Source organism: Bidens hawaiensis, unplaced genomic scaffold (assembly GCF_021521415.1).
Source record: "Bidens hawaiensis isolate Kalapana, Puna unplaced genomic scaffold, B.hawaiensis_p1.1 tig00022325_1, whole genome shotgun sequence".
NCBI classification, from domain to species: Eukaryota; Viridiplantae; Streptophyta; class Magnoliopsida; order Asterales; family Asteraceae; genus Bidens; species Bidens hawaiensis.
The window spans coordinates 333,056-350,664 of record NW_027493476.1 but is presented as its reverse complement, the minus strand read 5'-3'; the positions used below and the strand labels follow the sequence as shown (position 1 = coordinate 350,664).

The following is a 17,609-nucleotide window of genomic DNA, read 5'->3' as shown; positions in this document are numbered from 1 at the left end:
TTGTTTTTTATTTTGCTACAAGATGAGCCTTAACGAGGTCTTATCGAGTGACACGCTAATAAAAAATATTCAAAAGAAAATTTAGAAAAATACTTATACAAAAGTTTAGTATTATTATCAGTTTGGGTGAATATTGACAATGAATTATTTAAGATAGGCCTTGCGAGGTTGTTAGTGACAGCCGGCGGTATGGTTTCCTGGGGGAATGCCCAAGAAAACTCTGAAGCAGTGTGGGCCCGCATTTTCGTCCTACCGTGTGTTACGCCAGAGAGTTCTGTTCTTGTGGCGGTACAACGACTGTCAAGTGGCACCCGGCGGTATGGTTTCCTGGGGAAACGCCCAAGTAAACTCTGAATCCAGTGTAGGCTCGATTAAGACAACATAGTCTGATCGAAGAAGGACAGCGAGGCTCTCCAAATTGAAGAGTGAGGTGGCCTACACACAAAAAAGAAAGTCGTCGTTTAAAAAAAACATTTTACGTATTAGTTTTCCGAGGGAACGCCCAAGCTAAACTCTAAAGCCAGCGTGTGCCCGGTTAATAGAACATAGTCTGGCCAGAGTGAGGCGTCGGTGGGCTCTCCAAATTTGGAGAGTACGGTGGCCTAAATACAAGAAAGTCGTCGTTTTTTTTAAAAATTATTATTATTATTATTATTATTATTATTATTATTACTATTATTATTATCATCATCTAATTTAAGCATACAAAAACATAGAGGATTACCTACATTTTCTCACCCCATTCACGCACATATTTTCGGCATTTTACATGAACAACAATCTCCTTAATGTTTTTGGGCTGTCCTACATAAATTGCCGACATTTCGTCATATGTTCGAGCCCCCTTCATCACCTAAATCTTTCTTAAACAACAAAGCATAGGATTTGCTAGCCTGGTTTAATAAAAGTCTGGTCTTGTATTCAAGATCCGACACCACGACCTGACTAGCTAATCCAACTGTTTATCGGTTTTATTTTACATTACATTTCTAGTTAGTTAAAGATGAAGGCGGTTAAATTCCGTATGGTTTCGGTCGTATGTTTCGTTTCCATGACATTAGTCATGGCCGATTATAACCCGTTCAAGTGAGTGCTTTTTGTCATAACTCATACTATCAATCTTAGCTGGCCTTAAAATCACGTTTTATAACAAAATTATATATATATATACCTTTTCAAATAGTTATGGGCCTTTTAGAAGGCTGGGCCTGTGGTCGCGTTCTCGTCCTTTCTTTGGGCTGACCTTGAATATTAGAGGTGCATAAAAAACCTGAATTCAGAACCTGATTCGAAAAAAATACCTGGAACCGGTTTTCTTACTACCCGACCCTGCACATAGGGTATGGATAAGGTATACATTTCAGTACCAAAACCTGTACCCTTTTTGTACCCGGTAATACCCGAAACCCGGAACCGGATCCATACCCGGAACCGGGTTTCTCTTATACCCGAAACTGGGTTTTTCAAATACCCGATTTTTATCCAAAATTACCCGAAAATACCCCAAAAAAGTAACCCCTTAAAAAGTCCAATCTATACCCGAAAAATACCCCAAAAAAAGCCCGAAAAACCCGAAAATAGGGTTTTTTTTTTCACCCGGAAATAGATTATTAAAATACCCCGGTTTTAGAATACCCGGTTCTATACCCGACCCGGACCCAATGCATAGGGTATGATTTTTAGAGACAATACCCGGACCTGAACCCGACCGGGTATTGCCAATACCCGGTTATACCCCACCCGATTCCATACCCTAAACCGGGTATTTGAAAAACCTGATTTGCGCACCTCTACCGAATATTAGATCCATGTATATTGATAGAATATGTTAATGTGTGAATGTGCGTTGATTTGTGATTTGTAGTGAAACCATAAGCAACAGGAGGGAGCTTGCAAGGCATAAGAAACATAACGGTCCGTGCATACCCCGTAACTTAATCGAAAAATGCTGGCGCTGCGACCCCAAATGGGCCGACAACCGCCAGAAGATAGCAAGCTGTGTTCAAGGCTTCGGTCACAACACTATTGGTGGCAAAGGCGGAAAAGTCTACGTGGTTACTAACCCGTCCGACAATGATGTGATCAACCCCCCTCCAGGCACCCTACGCCACGCGGTCCTCCAACACGAACCCCTTTGGATCATATTCTCCCGCCACATGAACATCAAGCTCCAACGCGAGCTCATTTTCGCTAGCCACAAGACCATAGACGGCCGGGGGTTTCATATTCACATTGCGGGTGGGGCCGGAATTATGCTACAACACATTCGAAATGTCATAATCTTCAACATCCACATGTATGATATCACGCCCGCTAAGGGCGGCTTGATTCGATCCTCCGCTCATCATGTTGGCGTGAGAGGCGCAAGTGACGGGGACGCTATCTGCATGTTCGGGTCTTCTGATATATGGATCGACCATTGCTCGTTCGCGGGCTCATACGATGGACTAATCGACGTTGTCGCCCGTTCCACCGACATAACGATTTCAAACAATCACTTTGTCCGACACGATAAGGTTCGTGCATTGTAAATTCAGAACCCTTAATTCCTTATGTTTTTCATAAACCCGAATTCGGCTTTGAATTCCAGGCTTTGCTATTCGGTGCAAGCGACGAAAAAGCCGAAGAAAACATGAGAATCACGATCGCTTACAACCATTTCGGGAAAGGACAAACGCAGCGGTTACCAGCGGTGCGGTGGGGATTCGTTCACGTGGTGAACAACGATTACACAATGTGGAAGTGCTACGCGATTGGTGGTGCAAGAGGTGCCACCATCATCAGCCAAGGAAACCGGTACAAGGCCGAACACGGGGCCGCCAAGGAGGTGACTCACAGAAATCAAGCTAAGAAAGAAGAATGGAGTAAATGGACATGGAGATCAGAAGGAGATCTGATGCTGAATGGAGCATTCTTTGTTAATTCAGGCAACCCGCATTGGGCCAAGCAGTACAAGGGCTACCCGTTGTTGAGACCCGAACCGGCTCATAAGGTTCACGAGCTCACCAACTTCGCCGGTGCTGCACTAGGTTGCAGAGTAGGATTACCTTGTGAAGGGGTATGCACCCGCCTTAACATCGAGCGGGGCGGGTCAACCCACAAGATATAGACAAGAGGCTTGAAAACCTATGCGCAAGCGCATGGATGTCATGAAGACACAAAGCCAAAACCTATGCGCAAGCGCATGAAACATCTGCGCGTGGCGCATATCACATATGCACACAACACACACATTTAGTGTGAGAATAAAGAGAAGACCCTGCGCATCCCCGGGATAGGCGCATAAAGGCCGTGCGTAAGCGACACACAACAAATGAGACAATAGTCTAATCCAAATCAGGATAAGGACAACCATGATTGTACTCATCAGACAACCTTCCAGAAGGTATCTTTTAAGGAATAAAGAATGTGCTGATGTTGACAGCTGCCAATGAAGGGTGGACAACTCAGCAAAGCCCATGTGCCACCACGTGATGGCACATGGGTCAGGTGAAAGACCTTGGTCAGAGAATAATCAATGAAAAAGCACCAGGTGTCCTAAGTACACGTGGCGCGAAGCAACAGGAGGAGGCCAAAAAGGCCCCAATTGGGTCTGAGCCAAATCATTGGAAACCCTAATACTATAAATACCACACCACCTCCACAGTTGGAGGCATGCAAGAAAATATATTCTAAGTCCATTACTCATTTTCACATCCTGATTATCCCCTCCTACAATATCTGATTCTCACACCGGAGGGTTACCCCAAAGAGGACCCCTCTGTCCCTTTCTGAGGGGTAAGCTCACGGTGCTGTTCGTTTTGTAGGTTGAAGAACTTGTATCTCGGAAAACCATCGGTGATATAGCGTACTCGTACCCGAGGAACGTTGATCGTATACAAGTAAGTCGATACACGCTTCTTCACCTTGTTAAATGTTTGTTTCCCTTTTGCTGTTTAGGATTCAGCTAACAACCAATATTCAAATCATTCTAATTTTTACATTTTCTGTGAATATATTCTTCCAGATGTCTTTTCATTTCTATCTTTTCGCATGTGAAACTTTCACGAGTCGAGCTTGGGTCAGTTCGAGCTCAAGCTCGAAATTAAACGAGGCAACTCAGCTAGGCTTGAGTAGGGGTGCAAACGAGCCGAGCCGAGCCCGAGCTCGACTACTCGGCTCATTTAACTAACACAGAGCTCGAGCTTGGCTCGCTTCGAGCTCTATTTTCAAAGCTCGAGCTCGGCTCGTTTACTATTTATCAATTATTTTTTATATAATTATAATTATTTTTATTTATTTTTTCATAACATTATATATATATATACTAATTAATTAATAATTATTAAATATATATTTTAAAAATAATATAAATGGCAAGCTCGTTTAGGCTCGGGAGCCGGCTCGAGCTCGATAAGTTAAGCTCGGGCTTGGGCTCGCTTCAGCTTGGCCCGATCGAGCTTTTTAACTAGCCGATCTCGAGTAGCTTGCGAGCAGATCGGCTCGTTTGCACCTCTAGGCTTGACCTTAATTTTGAAGTTAAATGAGCCTAAGATCGAGCCAACGAGCCGAGCCATGACCCGAGCCTAGCTTGAGACGAGTTTGGCTTGGTCACAAAAACGAGCCCACTCAACTCAGCCTGTTTCAAATCAAGTTCTTTTAGCTGGTTTTATTCGAGCTTTTATCGAGAGAGCACAAGCCACGAGCATTTTGAACAACCCAGTGTCACAAATCTATCATTCAACAACCAAACAATAGTCCTTATTAAAGAATAAACAAATTCAAAAATTACATACCATAAGGTTCAATGAAATCCCAATATTATGTTTAGATAACAAAAGTATAACATACACAAATAACCTTATTCTGTGACAATTTGCACGCGGCGCCATTGAAAAGGAGCAGCAAGCAAATGCATATACATAAACGTTGAGACGCGTCCCATTTAAAATATAAAAACGACGCTGTCGTGAACACGGGACTTCTGGTTCTGAGCCACGCACTCGGATATCCACATTAAGTTCCTGATTTCCTGCTCCTTAAGTCGCATGTATGCAAAGAACACGCCATAGTGGAACTGCATGTTTGTACACGTACACCAATATTTATTTAAGAAAGAGTAAACTACGGTTTTCGTCCATGTGGTTTGTCCAAATCTGCGGTTGTCCAATAGTTTCAAATTTGTGATTTTTGTCGCTGTGGTTTCATTTCACTTGCAATTAAACCCGACCCCACTAACGCCACTAAATCTGGTCGTTAAACCCATCAATATGCCCCTCACGTGAGGGGCACTTTTGTCCTTTTTACCTCCGAATACACCCCAGCCCCTCACGTGAGGGGGCTTGCGAATTAGGGTTGGGGTTTATTTAGGGAGAAAAAGGACAAAACGGCCCCTCACGTGAGGGGCATGCTGATGGTTTTAACAACCAGACTTAATGGGGTTAGTGGGGTCGGGTTTAATTGCAAGTGAAATGAAACCACAAGAACGAAAATCGCAAATTTGAAACTATTGGACTAAAACCACATAGTTAGACAAACCACAGGGACGAAAACCACAGTTCACTTTTTAAGAAATTTGTGAAATAAAGTAGTTTTAACGAATATAATTTAATAAAAGAGTAACCTGCTGCTCAAAAGACAGGCAGAGTCGTTTAACTTCCTCTTCATAAAACGCCTTATCGAGCATCTGGCTCTCTCCGTATGACAGTTTGGAGAATATTGGTTGATACGGAGGGTACTTCTCCATCACACCACGAACCTACAAGTGACGTTTTTGAACTCGGTGAGACTGGTAATTTACCATTCTACCCCTCATAGGATGCTTTTATGAATAAAGCATATATACCTGATCTATGTCTTCACAAACAGCAAGTTCCTCATGGCCATAAGGGTAACTAATTAAAACGTAAAGGAAGACAAAAAGTTTTATGCAAATAAAAGATTAATATAAAAATCTTTAATTAGTAAATCCACACTTACAGTAAACCAAAACTAGAATACAGTTTCCTGCGGTCATCTCGAGTAAGCTCGGTTCCAATACTGCATACACAAAACACATGATTTGACATTTTGACATGTTCCACTTTTAGCTAAATTTATTGATTTGAATTACAAATTTATACATATTTGCGGTACCTGTTTATTGTGATATTAACAGCTCTCCTGTCAGCCTCAAATGCTAGAAGATCAGACATAATTTCAGCAGTCGCGCCGCCTAGTTTCTATTTAAAGAATAATGCTAGAAGTTAGAACATAAATTCAGGAAAGATACTTTCAAATTTCAATAAAACTAACAAATGCTGACCTGGCAAAACCGATAGAAGTCCTCAAGATAGGCCTTGTAAAGTGTATTTCTCATAATCTCAATGTTCATATCATCCAAATCCTGCATATAATATATTTGCTTATTGCTATGCTATGTTTTTATTTACAATTGACTACTTCAAAACAAGCATATATAATATAGTAATATACCTCGGATGTGATGCACTCAGAGAAGTATGGAGCAAGTGGTGTGTCGACAAGAACGAGCCTGTAAAGCTCGCGCATGTTCTGAGCAACTGCCAGGGTGGCGATGCTGAAGAAACAAACGGAAAAATAATGCAATGTCAGCATTTGCAGCAACAAATGAAAAATGTTCTGAAAAAGAAGCAACTTACCTGTCAAACATTCCCAATGGGTGGCATTTCTCTAAAAGTTCTTGAACATCTCGCTCATGCAAAGTTCCGGTAACAATCAGGACAACATTATCAATCATGTGACCATATCTATAAAGGAAACAGAAATATTAGTATGCAAGAAAGATTGTAACACACTCAAATGTGCATCTTTATAAGGATAAATGAATCTATATACATCATAGTTATTATTAAAGGCCCCTGGTTCTTGCGCCTAGGTCCATTTTTCAGGTGAGGCCTAATAAGTGCGCTTATAGTTCCAAGGCACTCGCTTCTTGAAGTTGACACTTGACGACACCTCTATTGGTATTGATGACGGATCAAGAACAATGACCATTTGAACCTTTCGTGCTTAGAACATTTTGGTATTTTAACTTTTGGTACTTTAAACATTTTGTTATTCAAGTTTTGGAATTACGTTTGAATCTTGACTCTATTAGAACTTTTGGTACCAATTAGATGATATAAAATGTCCTATAATAGCTTTCGTTTATTTTATATGAAGAATAGTATTATTCTTCTAATACGTAATATATTTTAATATTTTTTTATTTAAGTTCGCTTTTTTTTTTTCTTAGGCCCTCACTTTTCTTGGCGAGGCCTATGCGCCTTGTGTTCGCCTAGCGCCTTTGATAACGGTGATATACATGTAGTAGTAGTTATACGAGAGTGCAAATTGAAATGAGTAAAGAAACAACATACGTTATGTACTCTAAGAAGGTTGACAAAGGCTCGGTGGCTTGGCATAACATGTGCTTATACTCATCAACCAACTTAAGGGTGCATTTCTCTACAATTGTAGTGGTATGCAATGGTGAAGGCTCTGCACATAAAAAAATTACCACAAACATGTTAGCAACAACAAACTTATGGCCTCCCATCCTGAAATGATGAGAAATGAATCTACTCAGATAACATCAACTATAACTCATTTAGTTAAAGTTATTATTATAAATAACCAATGTGAGAATACACACACCAGTGAATCTCAAAATGGCTTAAAAGTTTATAAAGCATTTTCATTTGTAGCAAAAATTTGATTCGTTTCTAGGAGCGACTGAGGAGCATATCAAAGTATACACAACAAACACAAAAGTAATCAGCTTTTTAGTACAAAGGCTTTATTCTCTATCAGTCTAGAGTAAAAACAGTGATCTGATCATAGTCCTTCACACCTAAGCAGTTAATGCGAAAAACATCAGATATCAGTCGAAGAGCGATATTTGAGATATCGGTTGCCACAGTGGGATATCAGTAATTTTAATATCATGCAGAATGTATACACACACACACATGTTTAACACTAACAATTTAATATCCTACTATTAACAAATTTCCTTTTGCAACTTGCAAAACACTAATAAATGTAGCAAGTAGGAACTGATTAAGACTCAAAACACTACATTAACACCAAAAGCTGAAAATTAAGACTTAAAACACTGATATCGGGAATATCGGTGATATATCGGTCAATATTGCCGATATTATCGGTACCGAAATTTTGACGGGTATTTTACATGAGGACCGATAACCGGTATCCCACCGATATGACTGCATAACTTCACTCAAACTAAGCTCCCTAAGTAATCAAATTATCATGCTAAGCAGTTAATGCAGAAATATATCGGATGTCGGTAAAGGACCGATATTTGAGATATCGGTTATCGCGGTGGGATATCAGTGGGAAATTTTAATATCATGTATAATTCATATATATAGCAATTTAACACTAATAATCAGTGTACTCTCCTACCATTAACAAATTAACCTTTTGAAACTTGCAAAACATTAACAATCGTAGCAAGTAGGAACTGATTAACACTTAACACACTAACATTGAACACTAAAAATTGATACTTAAGACTTAAAACACTGATATCGGTCAAATATCGCCAATATTATCCGTACCGATATTTTATCAATATACCGATAATATATCAACTGCATAGTTATCATGAACTGCATATATCAAATTACGAATGATTTGAAACTGACTCTATAACACTAATTCCAAATAACCAAGGGGTGCAAACGAGCCGAGCTGCTCGCCTGCTCGTGAGCTACTCGAGATCTGCTCGTTAAAAAGCTCGATTGAGCCGAGCTCGACCCTAAAAGTAAGCTCCTTCAATAATCAAGCCCGAGCCGGCTCGCGAGCCTAAACGAGGCTGCCAGTTATATAATTTTTTTAAATATATATTTAATAATTATTAATCAATATATATAATGTTATGAAAAAAAATAAAATAACTAAATAATATATATTTTTTGATACATAACATTATAATAGAAAAATATATATAACAATAATTATAATTATATAAAAAATAATTGATAAATAGTAAACAAGCCGAGCTCGAGCTTGAGAATCTAGTCACGAGCTGAGCTCGAGCTTTGAAAATAGAGCTCGAAACGAGCCGAGCTCGAGCTCTATGTAAGTTAAACAATTTTATAAACATAAGTACAGCAACCCTAGATCAACCTAAGTACAGCAACAGGCAAATTCCTTACAAAATTATAAACAATTTCAAACGGAAAATAAATGAAAATGTATGTGTGTGTATAACTGAAAAGAATTCATTAAATTCCGATCCGATTATATAAAAAATAATTGATAAACAGTAAACGAGCCGAGCTCGAGCTTGAGAATCTACTCACGAGCTTTGCAAATAGAGCTATTCGAAACAAGCCGAGCTCGACTCGTTTGCACCCCCAGATCAACCTAAGTACAGCAACAGGCAAATTCCTAACGTAATTATAAACAATTTCAAACGGAAAATAAATGAATATGTGCGTCTGTGTGTGTGTGTGTATATAACTGAAAAGTATGATTAAAGTCCGATCCTATTAATCCTGATTACCGTTTTGAAGGTAAGGACCGTATTCAGTGGCGGTAAGATGCATCTTAATATCATCTAGGGTTTCACACTGGCAGAGGTTGTTGTAATCAGCAGCGGTTAATAAACCAGATCTGTGGCCTCTGACGATGGCTTCCAGGTATCCGCCGTGGATGTTGAACGTCATCGCTTCGAATCCGTACATCCTGTCCGATTGATTGATTCAATTGAATTGGATTGGATTCAATTGACAGTGGAGATCGAGAGATCAGATCATGGTTCAGGTAGTTTGTGGATGGGTGCTTACGTGGCTTGTCAGTAATGGCTGGTACTTGCTGTTGGGCTTATGACCCAAATCAAGACAACTGTTGCTAGTAATGGGCTTGTTAGAAAAAGAAATAAAGCTAACCAGATCTCGTGGCTTGGCTCGTTTACAACTGAACCGAATCGAACGGATAAAATTTGAACTGAGCGAAAATCTAAACGAGCCAAAATTGAATCAAGCATTTTCCGAACGAGCATCGAGGGATTTTCGAGCATTATTTATTTATTTTTCATTTTAATATTTTCAATAAGAAACAAGTTTGATGGTTGTAAATAATATATTTTGCAAACAAATCAGTAGGATTTAGACAAACGTGTAACATGCTGCAAATTTTTATGAGAAATAAATTTGCACTTAGATATAATGAACATGTAAACAAACTTCTGGTATTCTGAAAACTTAAAGCGGGCAAATAAAACTATAAAATTGACGGAATTAGGAAAATTTTAAGGGGTTTATAAAATTGTATACTTATATTTATGTGTTTTGTCTGTATATTTGTTAATATATTATTATATATAAAATAAATTAAAAATATTCGAATCGAACTGAGCGGACCTTTGCTCGTTGCTTGGCTCATTTACAAACCGAATTGAGCAGAGCGGCTCGCTTACAATCGAGCGAAAAAACGAGCAAGCATTTTTTGAGCAGGTTCGAGCGGCGAGTAGCTTAGACGGACCTAATTATAAAATACAAATCGTATGTTTTAATCATAAACATTCACACGTTTGTCTAACTTATTTATCTAAACGTGTCACGTCATAGCTGTCATAATATAAGACTTGTTTAGCAAAAAAAAAAAAAAAAAAACAACGCGTTATGCAATTTTACACTTTTTAAAAAATAATTAAAATTAAGTGGCTAGAGGACATCATTGCTTCTTCTTGGTACATAAAGAGTATAACTGTCATGCTCAAGCCACCAATGTCAAATGTTAAACGAGTCGTTTTTATGTTTGATACTTGTGTTAATCACATCGCTTTTAACCTGTTAAACACGTTAAAACACAAACTACCAGTGCGGTGTCAAACAAGTGAATAAGTAATTATCAAATTGTAAATGTGTTAAACATGTTGGTGGGTTGAAGTGGTCATAAACATGTTCGGGGTCGATGTGCTTTCTATGCCATGCATGGAAAAGCATAGTATAGCTGAATTAGAAGGCTACCATTAATACAGGATGCAGGATGCTGTGAACAAATTACAAATAGTACTAGCAGGGTTGTGCATGGGTCGGTTCCCTAAAACCATAACCATAACCGAGATGTCAGTTAATGATGATCGTAACTATAGCTGGTTGGTTATGATGATTTTGGTTAATCGATTTTGTAGATTATAGAAGGTCAGTTATGGGTTAATTAACTGTGAATTTGTATCTATTAAAAATAGCTCAAAACAATATAACAGAACGTTATTTGGTCCTCAAAGTCTAGGTTTGAAAATTTTTGAATGTGCTATTACACATTTGTATGCGTTAGTAAATTACAAACAATTAAAAATACACATATTTATAGTGATTTGAAAAATAAATATAATTGGTTCGGCTCGGTTATGACGGGTACGGAAACCTTGTTAATCCACAGTTGTTCATTTTTAGAAAATGAACCCTTGTTAATCCACAGTCGTTCATTTTTAGAAAATCGTCAAACAACTTGCTGGTTTTTGGTACGATTCGGTTATATCGGTTCAATTTTATCGGTTAATTTGGTATTAGAAACCGTGGAAAGAAGAGGAGTAGGGGGAGTCGGTGTTTGCGAGCTCTAAGAGGGTTTAAAGGATGTGGGTGAGTTGTCAACTACCGGTTGAATGCTTATTGGGTTCTTGAAAGAAACGCCCCTTCCTCCCTTAGAGCATGTTTGGGATTGAGTTTCAAAAAATTTATTGACTTTAAAAAAAACCATTTTGAAAAGTCAGAATTTATGGTTTTTAAAAAATAACTTTTTAACCCTTTTAAAAAGTAAAAAACATGAACGATTTTTGTGATTGCCGAACATTTTTTTAACTTTGCTTTTTAAGAAAACCAACAAGTTGTTTTCCGACTCCATTCCAAACAAGCTTTTATATGCACGACGTACAAATCCTAATGCAATGAATATTCTGGTTAAACCATCCAGAAACACGAAGTAGGATATAATCAAGTGGCTCACATGAAACACACTGTGAACCTTCGTCCTCTTGTGTTCGATACTTCCGTGTTCTGTCGGCCAACGTACGGAGGTCTGGCTGACGTCACCGACGGCTGATCATCATCATCACTTTCCAGGTTCCTCAATCCTCTTCAATTATTACTTTGTTTCACAGATCTGAGGTTCATATATAATCAGTAATAAGTTTATTGATAATAATAATAATAATAATAATAATAATTGTTATATAGATTGAATTGTTTTTGTTGATGGATTAAGGCAGAAAAGATTTGAGCTATGCCTTGTGTAAGGTTGTTAGTTCGAATCCCGAGCCCTGCGGGTTTGCGTCCCACCGTGTGTTATGCTAGAGTAGGCCGGTAAACGAACCGAACAAACACGAACAAGGGCATGTTCGTGTTCGTTTGTTTAAATTCTAAATGAACATTTCACGAACATAAACGAACATAAATGAACATAACTGAACAAAAATAAACCAAACATAAATGAACAAATGTAAATGAAGCTATGAAATATAAACAATTAAGTAGATGACTCTTCGAGATAATATTTAATTATTTTCTCTTAATATGTAAGCGAGCATAAATAAACGGACATAAATGAACATAAATAGACGAGCATAAACGAACGTTCATGAACATAAATGAACGAACGAGACATGTGTTCATGTTCGTTCGTTTAATTAAACGAACTCAATTTTTATGTTCATGTTCGTTCGTTTATTAAATAAACGAACTTCCTGCCGAACGGTTCACGAACAATTCACCGAATGTTCGGTTCGTTTACAGGCCTACGCCAGAGAGTTCTGCTCTTGTGGCCGTACAACGACTGTCAAATGGCAGCCGGCGGTATGGTTTCCCGGGAATGCCCAAGCCAACCCTGAAGCCAGCCTGGGCCCGGTTAAGATAACTTGGTTTGGCCGGAGTGGGGCAACGGGGCTCTCCAAATATGGGAGTGCGGTAGTTTAACTACTAGAAAGTCGTAGTTTCTAAAAAAATGAAAAATGTTTCGTTGATGTATAAGTAATAAGTTTATTGATAATATTATTTGAAGATGTCGACACCGGCGAGGAAGAGGCTAATGAGGGATTTCAAGAGGTTGCAGCAGGATCCGCCTGCTGGAATAAGTGGTGCTCCATATGATAATAATATTATGCTCTGGAACGCGGTTATATTCGGGTACGGTTACACCAGAATTCATGTTTGTTTCTGTATCCAGTTGTATTAATGATATACTTTTTATGTTGATTAGTTTTATTTTGTTAACTGCAGTCCTGATGACACTCCTTGGGACGGAGGTGACTGAATTATTTTTATATCGTGTTGATAAGCATGTTTCTTTTACGTGTATGACGTTTACTAGTTTGAGAAACAAGAATAACAAATTATAAGTCGTCATGTGATTGGTTCTCGAGATTACTTGCATATGCATTTTTGTTCATTATTCGATTTAACTTATTTATTGGATAAACATTGCTACTGATATCCATAAATGCACACTAGCCAAAGTAACGAGAATAACAAATTATAAGTCGATAGGGGTGCAAACGAGCCGAATTGCTCGCGAGCTACTCGAGATCAGCTCGTTAAAAAGCTCGATCAAGCCGAGCTTCATCAAGCCCAAGCCCGAGCCTAAAAGTAAGCTCGTTTAATAATCGAGCCCGAGCTTCACTTATCGAGCTCGAGCCGGCTCGCGAGCCTAAACGAGCCTGCCGTTAATATAATTTTTAAAAATATATTTAATAATTATTAATTAATATATATAATGTTATGAAAAATAAATAAAAGTAACTTAATAATATATATTTTTTTATAAATAAAATTGTAATAGAAAAAAAAATATATAAAAATAATTATAATTATATAAAAATTAATTGATAAATAGTAAACGAGCCCGAGCTCGAGCTTTGAAAATATAGCTCGAAACGAGCCGAGCTCAAGCTCGAGCTCTGCGTAAGTTAAACGGGCCGAGCTCGTGCCTAGTCGAGCTCGGGCTCGGCTCGTTTGCACCCCTAAAGTCGACATGGGATTGGTTCTCAAGATTACTTGCATGTGCATTTTTGTTCATTATTTGATTCGACTTATTTGTATAAACATTGCTACTGATATCCATAAAAGTTAACGAAAGTTTTGAGGTAACAAATTATGCTACTATTGTTGCTGCGTTGGTCAATATGTTGTATGGTTGAATTCTCTGATAACATATATCGGGCTCTCTCAGGTACGTTCAAGTTGACACTGCAATTCTCAGAAGATTATCCAAATAAGCCACCGACAGTACGGTTTATTTCCAGAATGTTTCATCCAAACAGTAAGTTATCATTACAAGATTTTATCTTTGAGCTGGGTTCTTAAAAGTAGCATTGAAAAATTGTGTCATTGTGTTGCTAGACGGGTTTTAAGTTACCAACTCACTACTAAATATTATGATGTTTACATAACTGATTTATGCATTCTGTTGTTCAATTCATATTCTTGGTGTATGCGACGGTTACTTTATTCATATCTTGTTTCTTTTTGCCAGTTTATGCCGACGGGAGCATATGCTTAGACATTCTCCAAAACCAGTGGAGTCCAATTTATGATGTTGCTGCTATTCTTACATCGATTCAGGTGAGCTAGATTTAATGATGTGAGTGTGCAAGAAACCGAAACACCGATCCGAAACTGGAAAAACCGAAAATTCCAAACCGAAAAAACCGAGCCGAAACAAAAACCGACGGTTTGGTTTTATGTTTTTGTAAAAATCCGAACTAACGGTTCGGTTTTGGTTTTGGTTTTGGTTTTGGTTTTGCATGTAATAAAAACCGGAAAAACTGAACCGAATTCCTAAATTTTGATTTTTTTTATTTTAAGTAATTTATAAGAATTTAATAAATATGTAACTATAATATTTTTGATCAAATGTATAATAGTTTATTAGTTAATACCGAACAAAATTATTTATACGTAAATTCATTATTTTTGCCAACTTTTTTTTCGGCCTAAAATGTTCAAGCTCAAATGGCAAAAACCGAAACCGAACTGAAAGCAAAACAAAAACCGAACGGTTTCAAAAAATCCAAAAACCGAAGTTTTGGTTTTCGGTTTGGTTTTATCCCAAAACCGTGCGAACCGCACCGCGCACACCCCTAGATGTGACAAGGCTTATTATGTTTGAAATTTTGTATATTTGCTCACTTGTTCATTTACATGTTTAAGATGGCATAATTAGAAACTAATCATAAACATTTCCATCTTTATGTTTTTGCAGTCATTGTTGTGCGACCCGAACCCAAACTCACCAGCCAACTCTGAAGCAGCACGTATGTTTAGTGAGAATAAGCGCGAGTACAACAGAAAAGTGTGTGAGATTGTCGAGCAGAGCTGGACTGCTGACTAGTACCGGAAAAGGTAGGGGCGTATCACGAGTTGTAAAATTACCACTCGAAGGCCCTTATATAATCATATGCTTTGTTTAAGAAGCAACATTAATAATGGTAACAAGCGTTCATTTGCAGGTCATGTTATTTTTCATTTGATTTGTAGGGATTATACTATAAAACTTATTATATCTCATTTGTGTTTGGTTGATTGCTTGCTGTATGACTTTTTTGTACATAATGATTTCTTGTAATATATTGGTCTTGAATCTTTTTTTTTATTGGTTTCGAGTTAGTGTTTATAGTTCCAGTAAGACTCTACATATGGTCTTTTGATGGCTGCGTACCAAGTCTTGGTCACAGAATGGTGCCGTGAGGTTAGAGGCACTGGCGAAGCTTACTTAGCCCCTGGCCCCCCTTGTTTTTTCGCACATTAGTGTAAGTTACCTGTTTTCGTCCGAAATTATTTATACGTAGTGTAAATTTAGGCATTTTCGGCTGAAAATTTGAGTCCGCCCCCCATCGTTTGTGAATTTTTGTATATATTTTGAGTCCCCCCCATGGGTGTCTTAGTCAAGCTTCGCCACTGGTTAAGAGGTACACAAACCGGGTATTTTCAGGAATTGATGGCCAACAAAAGTCAAAATTTGGTTGTGTAGGAACCGGTTCTGGGTATTTGACCGGGTTTTTTTTTCAGGTCGAGTCGGGTTTTGACAGTGTATTTCAGGTTCCGGTTCCGTCGATTCCGGGTACGGCTCCGGGGGAGAAATGCTATACTAGGTCGTACCCGGGGGTCGGGTCAGGTACGGTTAAGAACCGGTTCCTGGCCGGGTCCGGAACCGAGTATTTTGTGCACCTCTACGTGAGGTGGTTAAATTTTGGGACCCTTGGCGGCATTGATGAAATGGGCGCTCGTGAGGCATTCATATTATGAAGTAGAAGCTCTATTGGACGACCAAGGATTGGAGAAGGGTTTGCGTATTTTTCATTTTCAATTGTTTTTGTTCTTTTTATTACTTTTAAAAAATTATGTATTCTTCTTTTAATTAATTCACATATTAAACTAACCAATTAACCGAATATGTTATATCTTTTGAGTTACATTACATAATATAAAAATACGAAATGAACATGTTTCGGTACCCTTTTGTTTATTCAAACACTGTATATTATGTGTTTTATCTTTCATTTGCTATAATGAATACATCAAAACCAAAAAAACGTTACATCTGCTGAAAGAGAAAACCTATAGAAAAGCACGTATTCATGCGATTGGTGTTCTAGCGCAAAAAAAAAAAAAAAAAAAAAGGTATGGAATTGATATGCACATGTTCATTACTTGTCATACCAAGGAACAACTTCTATCTTCTTGGTGGTTAATGTAGGTTTAAGTTCAATTCATGTTTTATTAACACAACGCCTTTATAATATAGCGTGAACTGGTAATCACGTAAAATGTTAATTTTTTAATTAAATAAAAATTTATAGCAATATCTTACTCATAGTAAATAAAATAAGACGTTTTTTTTATAGTCTAACTTTTTTTAAAATTATATGAACGTATGTAAATGTTATAATAATAAGTAAAGACGGGGAGGAAAAATGTACATGAAGTTTAACACCCACATGGTTAAAGATGTACGGGGCGGAAACGGAAATAATGTTTTATTAACACAGTGTGCACGATATAGCGGGAGCTGGTAATCGCGTAAAATGTTAACTTTTTTAAAATAAAAATTTATAGCAATATCATACTCACGGATGCTTGTTTTTACAGTGTAATTTTTTTTATTACATTAACATATATTAACATATGAAAAATTTTATAATTATAGGTAAAGATGAGGAGGCAAAATGTAAACGAAATTAAAAATAAAATCCATATGAAAAGTTTATCAAAGTTTAGGGGCAAATGTATAACTTATAATTAATTATGTTGATGAAGTAGAATGAAGGACAGATTTGCCCTCCTTACCCTACATTAGGTGTTGTATCTAGCGGTGCAAACGAGCCGAGCTGCTCGCGAGTTACTCAAGATTAAAAAGCTCAGACGAGCCGAGCTTAATCAAGCCCGAGCCTAAAAATAAGCTAATTTAATAAGCGAGCCCGAGCTTCACCTATCGAGTTCGAGCCTGCTCGCGAGCCTAAACAAGTCTGTCATTTATATAATTTTAAAAAATATGTATTTAATAATTATTAATTAATATATATAATGTTGTGAAAAAAATAAATAAAAATAATTAAATAGTATATATTATTTTATACATAAAATTATCATAGAAAAAATATA

General features: G+C 37.7%; 2 protein-coding genes and 1 pseudogene across 2 annotated transcripts; 2 read left to right on the top strand and 1 right to left on the bottom strand.

Moving 5' to 3' along the window:
- The first annotated feature begins 1,003 nt into the window (after nt 1-1,003).
- Nucleotides 1,004-3,109, top strand: LOC143565390 (pectate lyase pseudogene; annotated as a pseudogene).
- Nucleotides 3,110-4,838: 1,729 nt separating this feature from the next.
- On the bottom strand, nt 4,839-9,708 carry LOC143565382 (V-type proton ATPase subunit d2-like). The gene is made up of 10 exons (XM_077052371.1): nt 9,515-9,708; nt 7,359-7,479; nt 6,639-6,746; nt 6,454-6,556; nt 6,284-6,364; nt 6,115-6,200; nt 5,959-6,018; nt 5,825-5,873; nt 5,603-5,737; nt 4,839-5,056 (listed from the first exon to the last, which is right to left on the bottom strand). The coding sequence occupies exons 1-10, from the start codon at nt 9,693-9,695 to the stop codon at nt 4,925-4,927; spliced, it is 1,056 nt and encodes a 351-aa protein (XP_076908486.1). The 5' UTR covers nt 9,696-9,708; the 3' UTR covers nt 4,839-4,924.
- A 2,346-nt stretch (nt 9,709-12,054) lies between these two features.
- Nucleotides 12,055-15,378, top strand: LOC143565381 (ubiquitin-conjugating enzyme E2 2-like). The gene is made up of 6 exons (XM_077052370.1): nt 12,055-12,077; nt 13,012-13,136; nt 13,230-13,255; nt 14,179-14,268; nt 14,482-14,570; nt 15,211-15,378. Exons 2-6 carry the CDS (start codon nt 13,012-13,014, stop codon nt 15,337-15,339), a joined length of 459 nt encoding a protein of 152 aa, XP_076908485.1. The 5' UTR covers nt 12,055-12,077; the 3' UTR covers nt 15,340-15,378.
- The last annotated feature ends 2,231 nt before the right edge of the window (nt 15,379-17,609 follow it).

Excerpts from the sequence above, each read along its gene's own strand:
- LOC143565381 (XM_077052370.1), top strand. The coding sequence starts at position 13,012 with ATGTCGACACCGGCGAGGAAGAGGCTAATGAGGGATTTCAAGAGGTTG. Across the intron at positions 14,269-14,481 it reads CAGAATGTTTCATCCAAACA|TTTATGCCGACGGGAGCATA; the intron begins GTAAGTTATCAT and ends TCTTTTTGCCAG. Across the intron at positions 14,571-15,210 it reads CTATTCTTACATCGATTCAG|TCATTGTTGTGCGACCCGAA; the intron begins GTGAGCTAGATT and ends ATGTTTTTGCAG.
- LOC143565382 (XM_077052371.1), bottom strand. The coding sequence starts at position 9,695 with ATGTACGGATTCGAAGCGATGACGTTCAACATCCACGGCGGATACCTG. Across the intron at positions 6,365-6,453 it reads CTGAGTGCATCACATCCGAG|GATTTGGATGATATGAACAT; the intron begins GTATATTACTAT and ends TATTATATGCAG. Across the intron at positions 6,201-6,283 it reads ACTTCTATCGGTTTTGCCAG|AAACTAGGCGGCGCGACTGC; the intron begins GTCAGCATTTGT and ends TTCTTTAAATAG.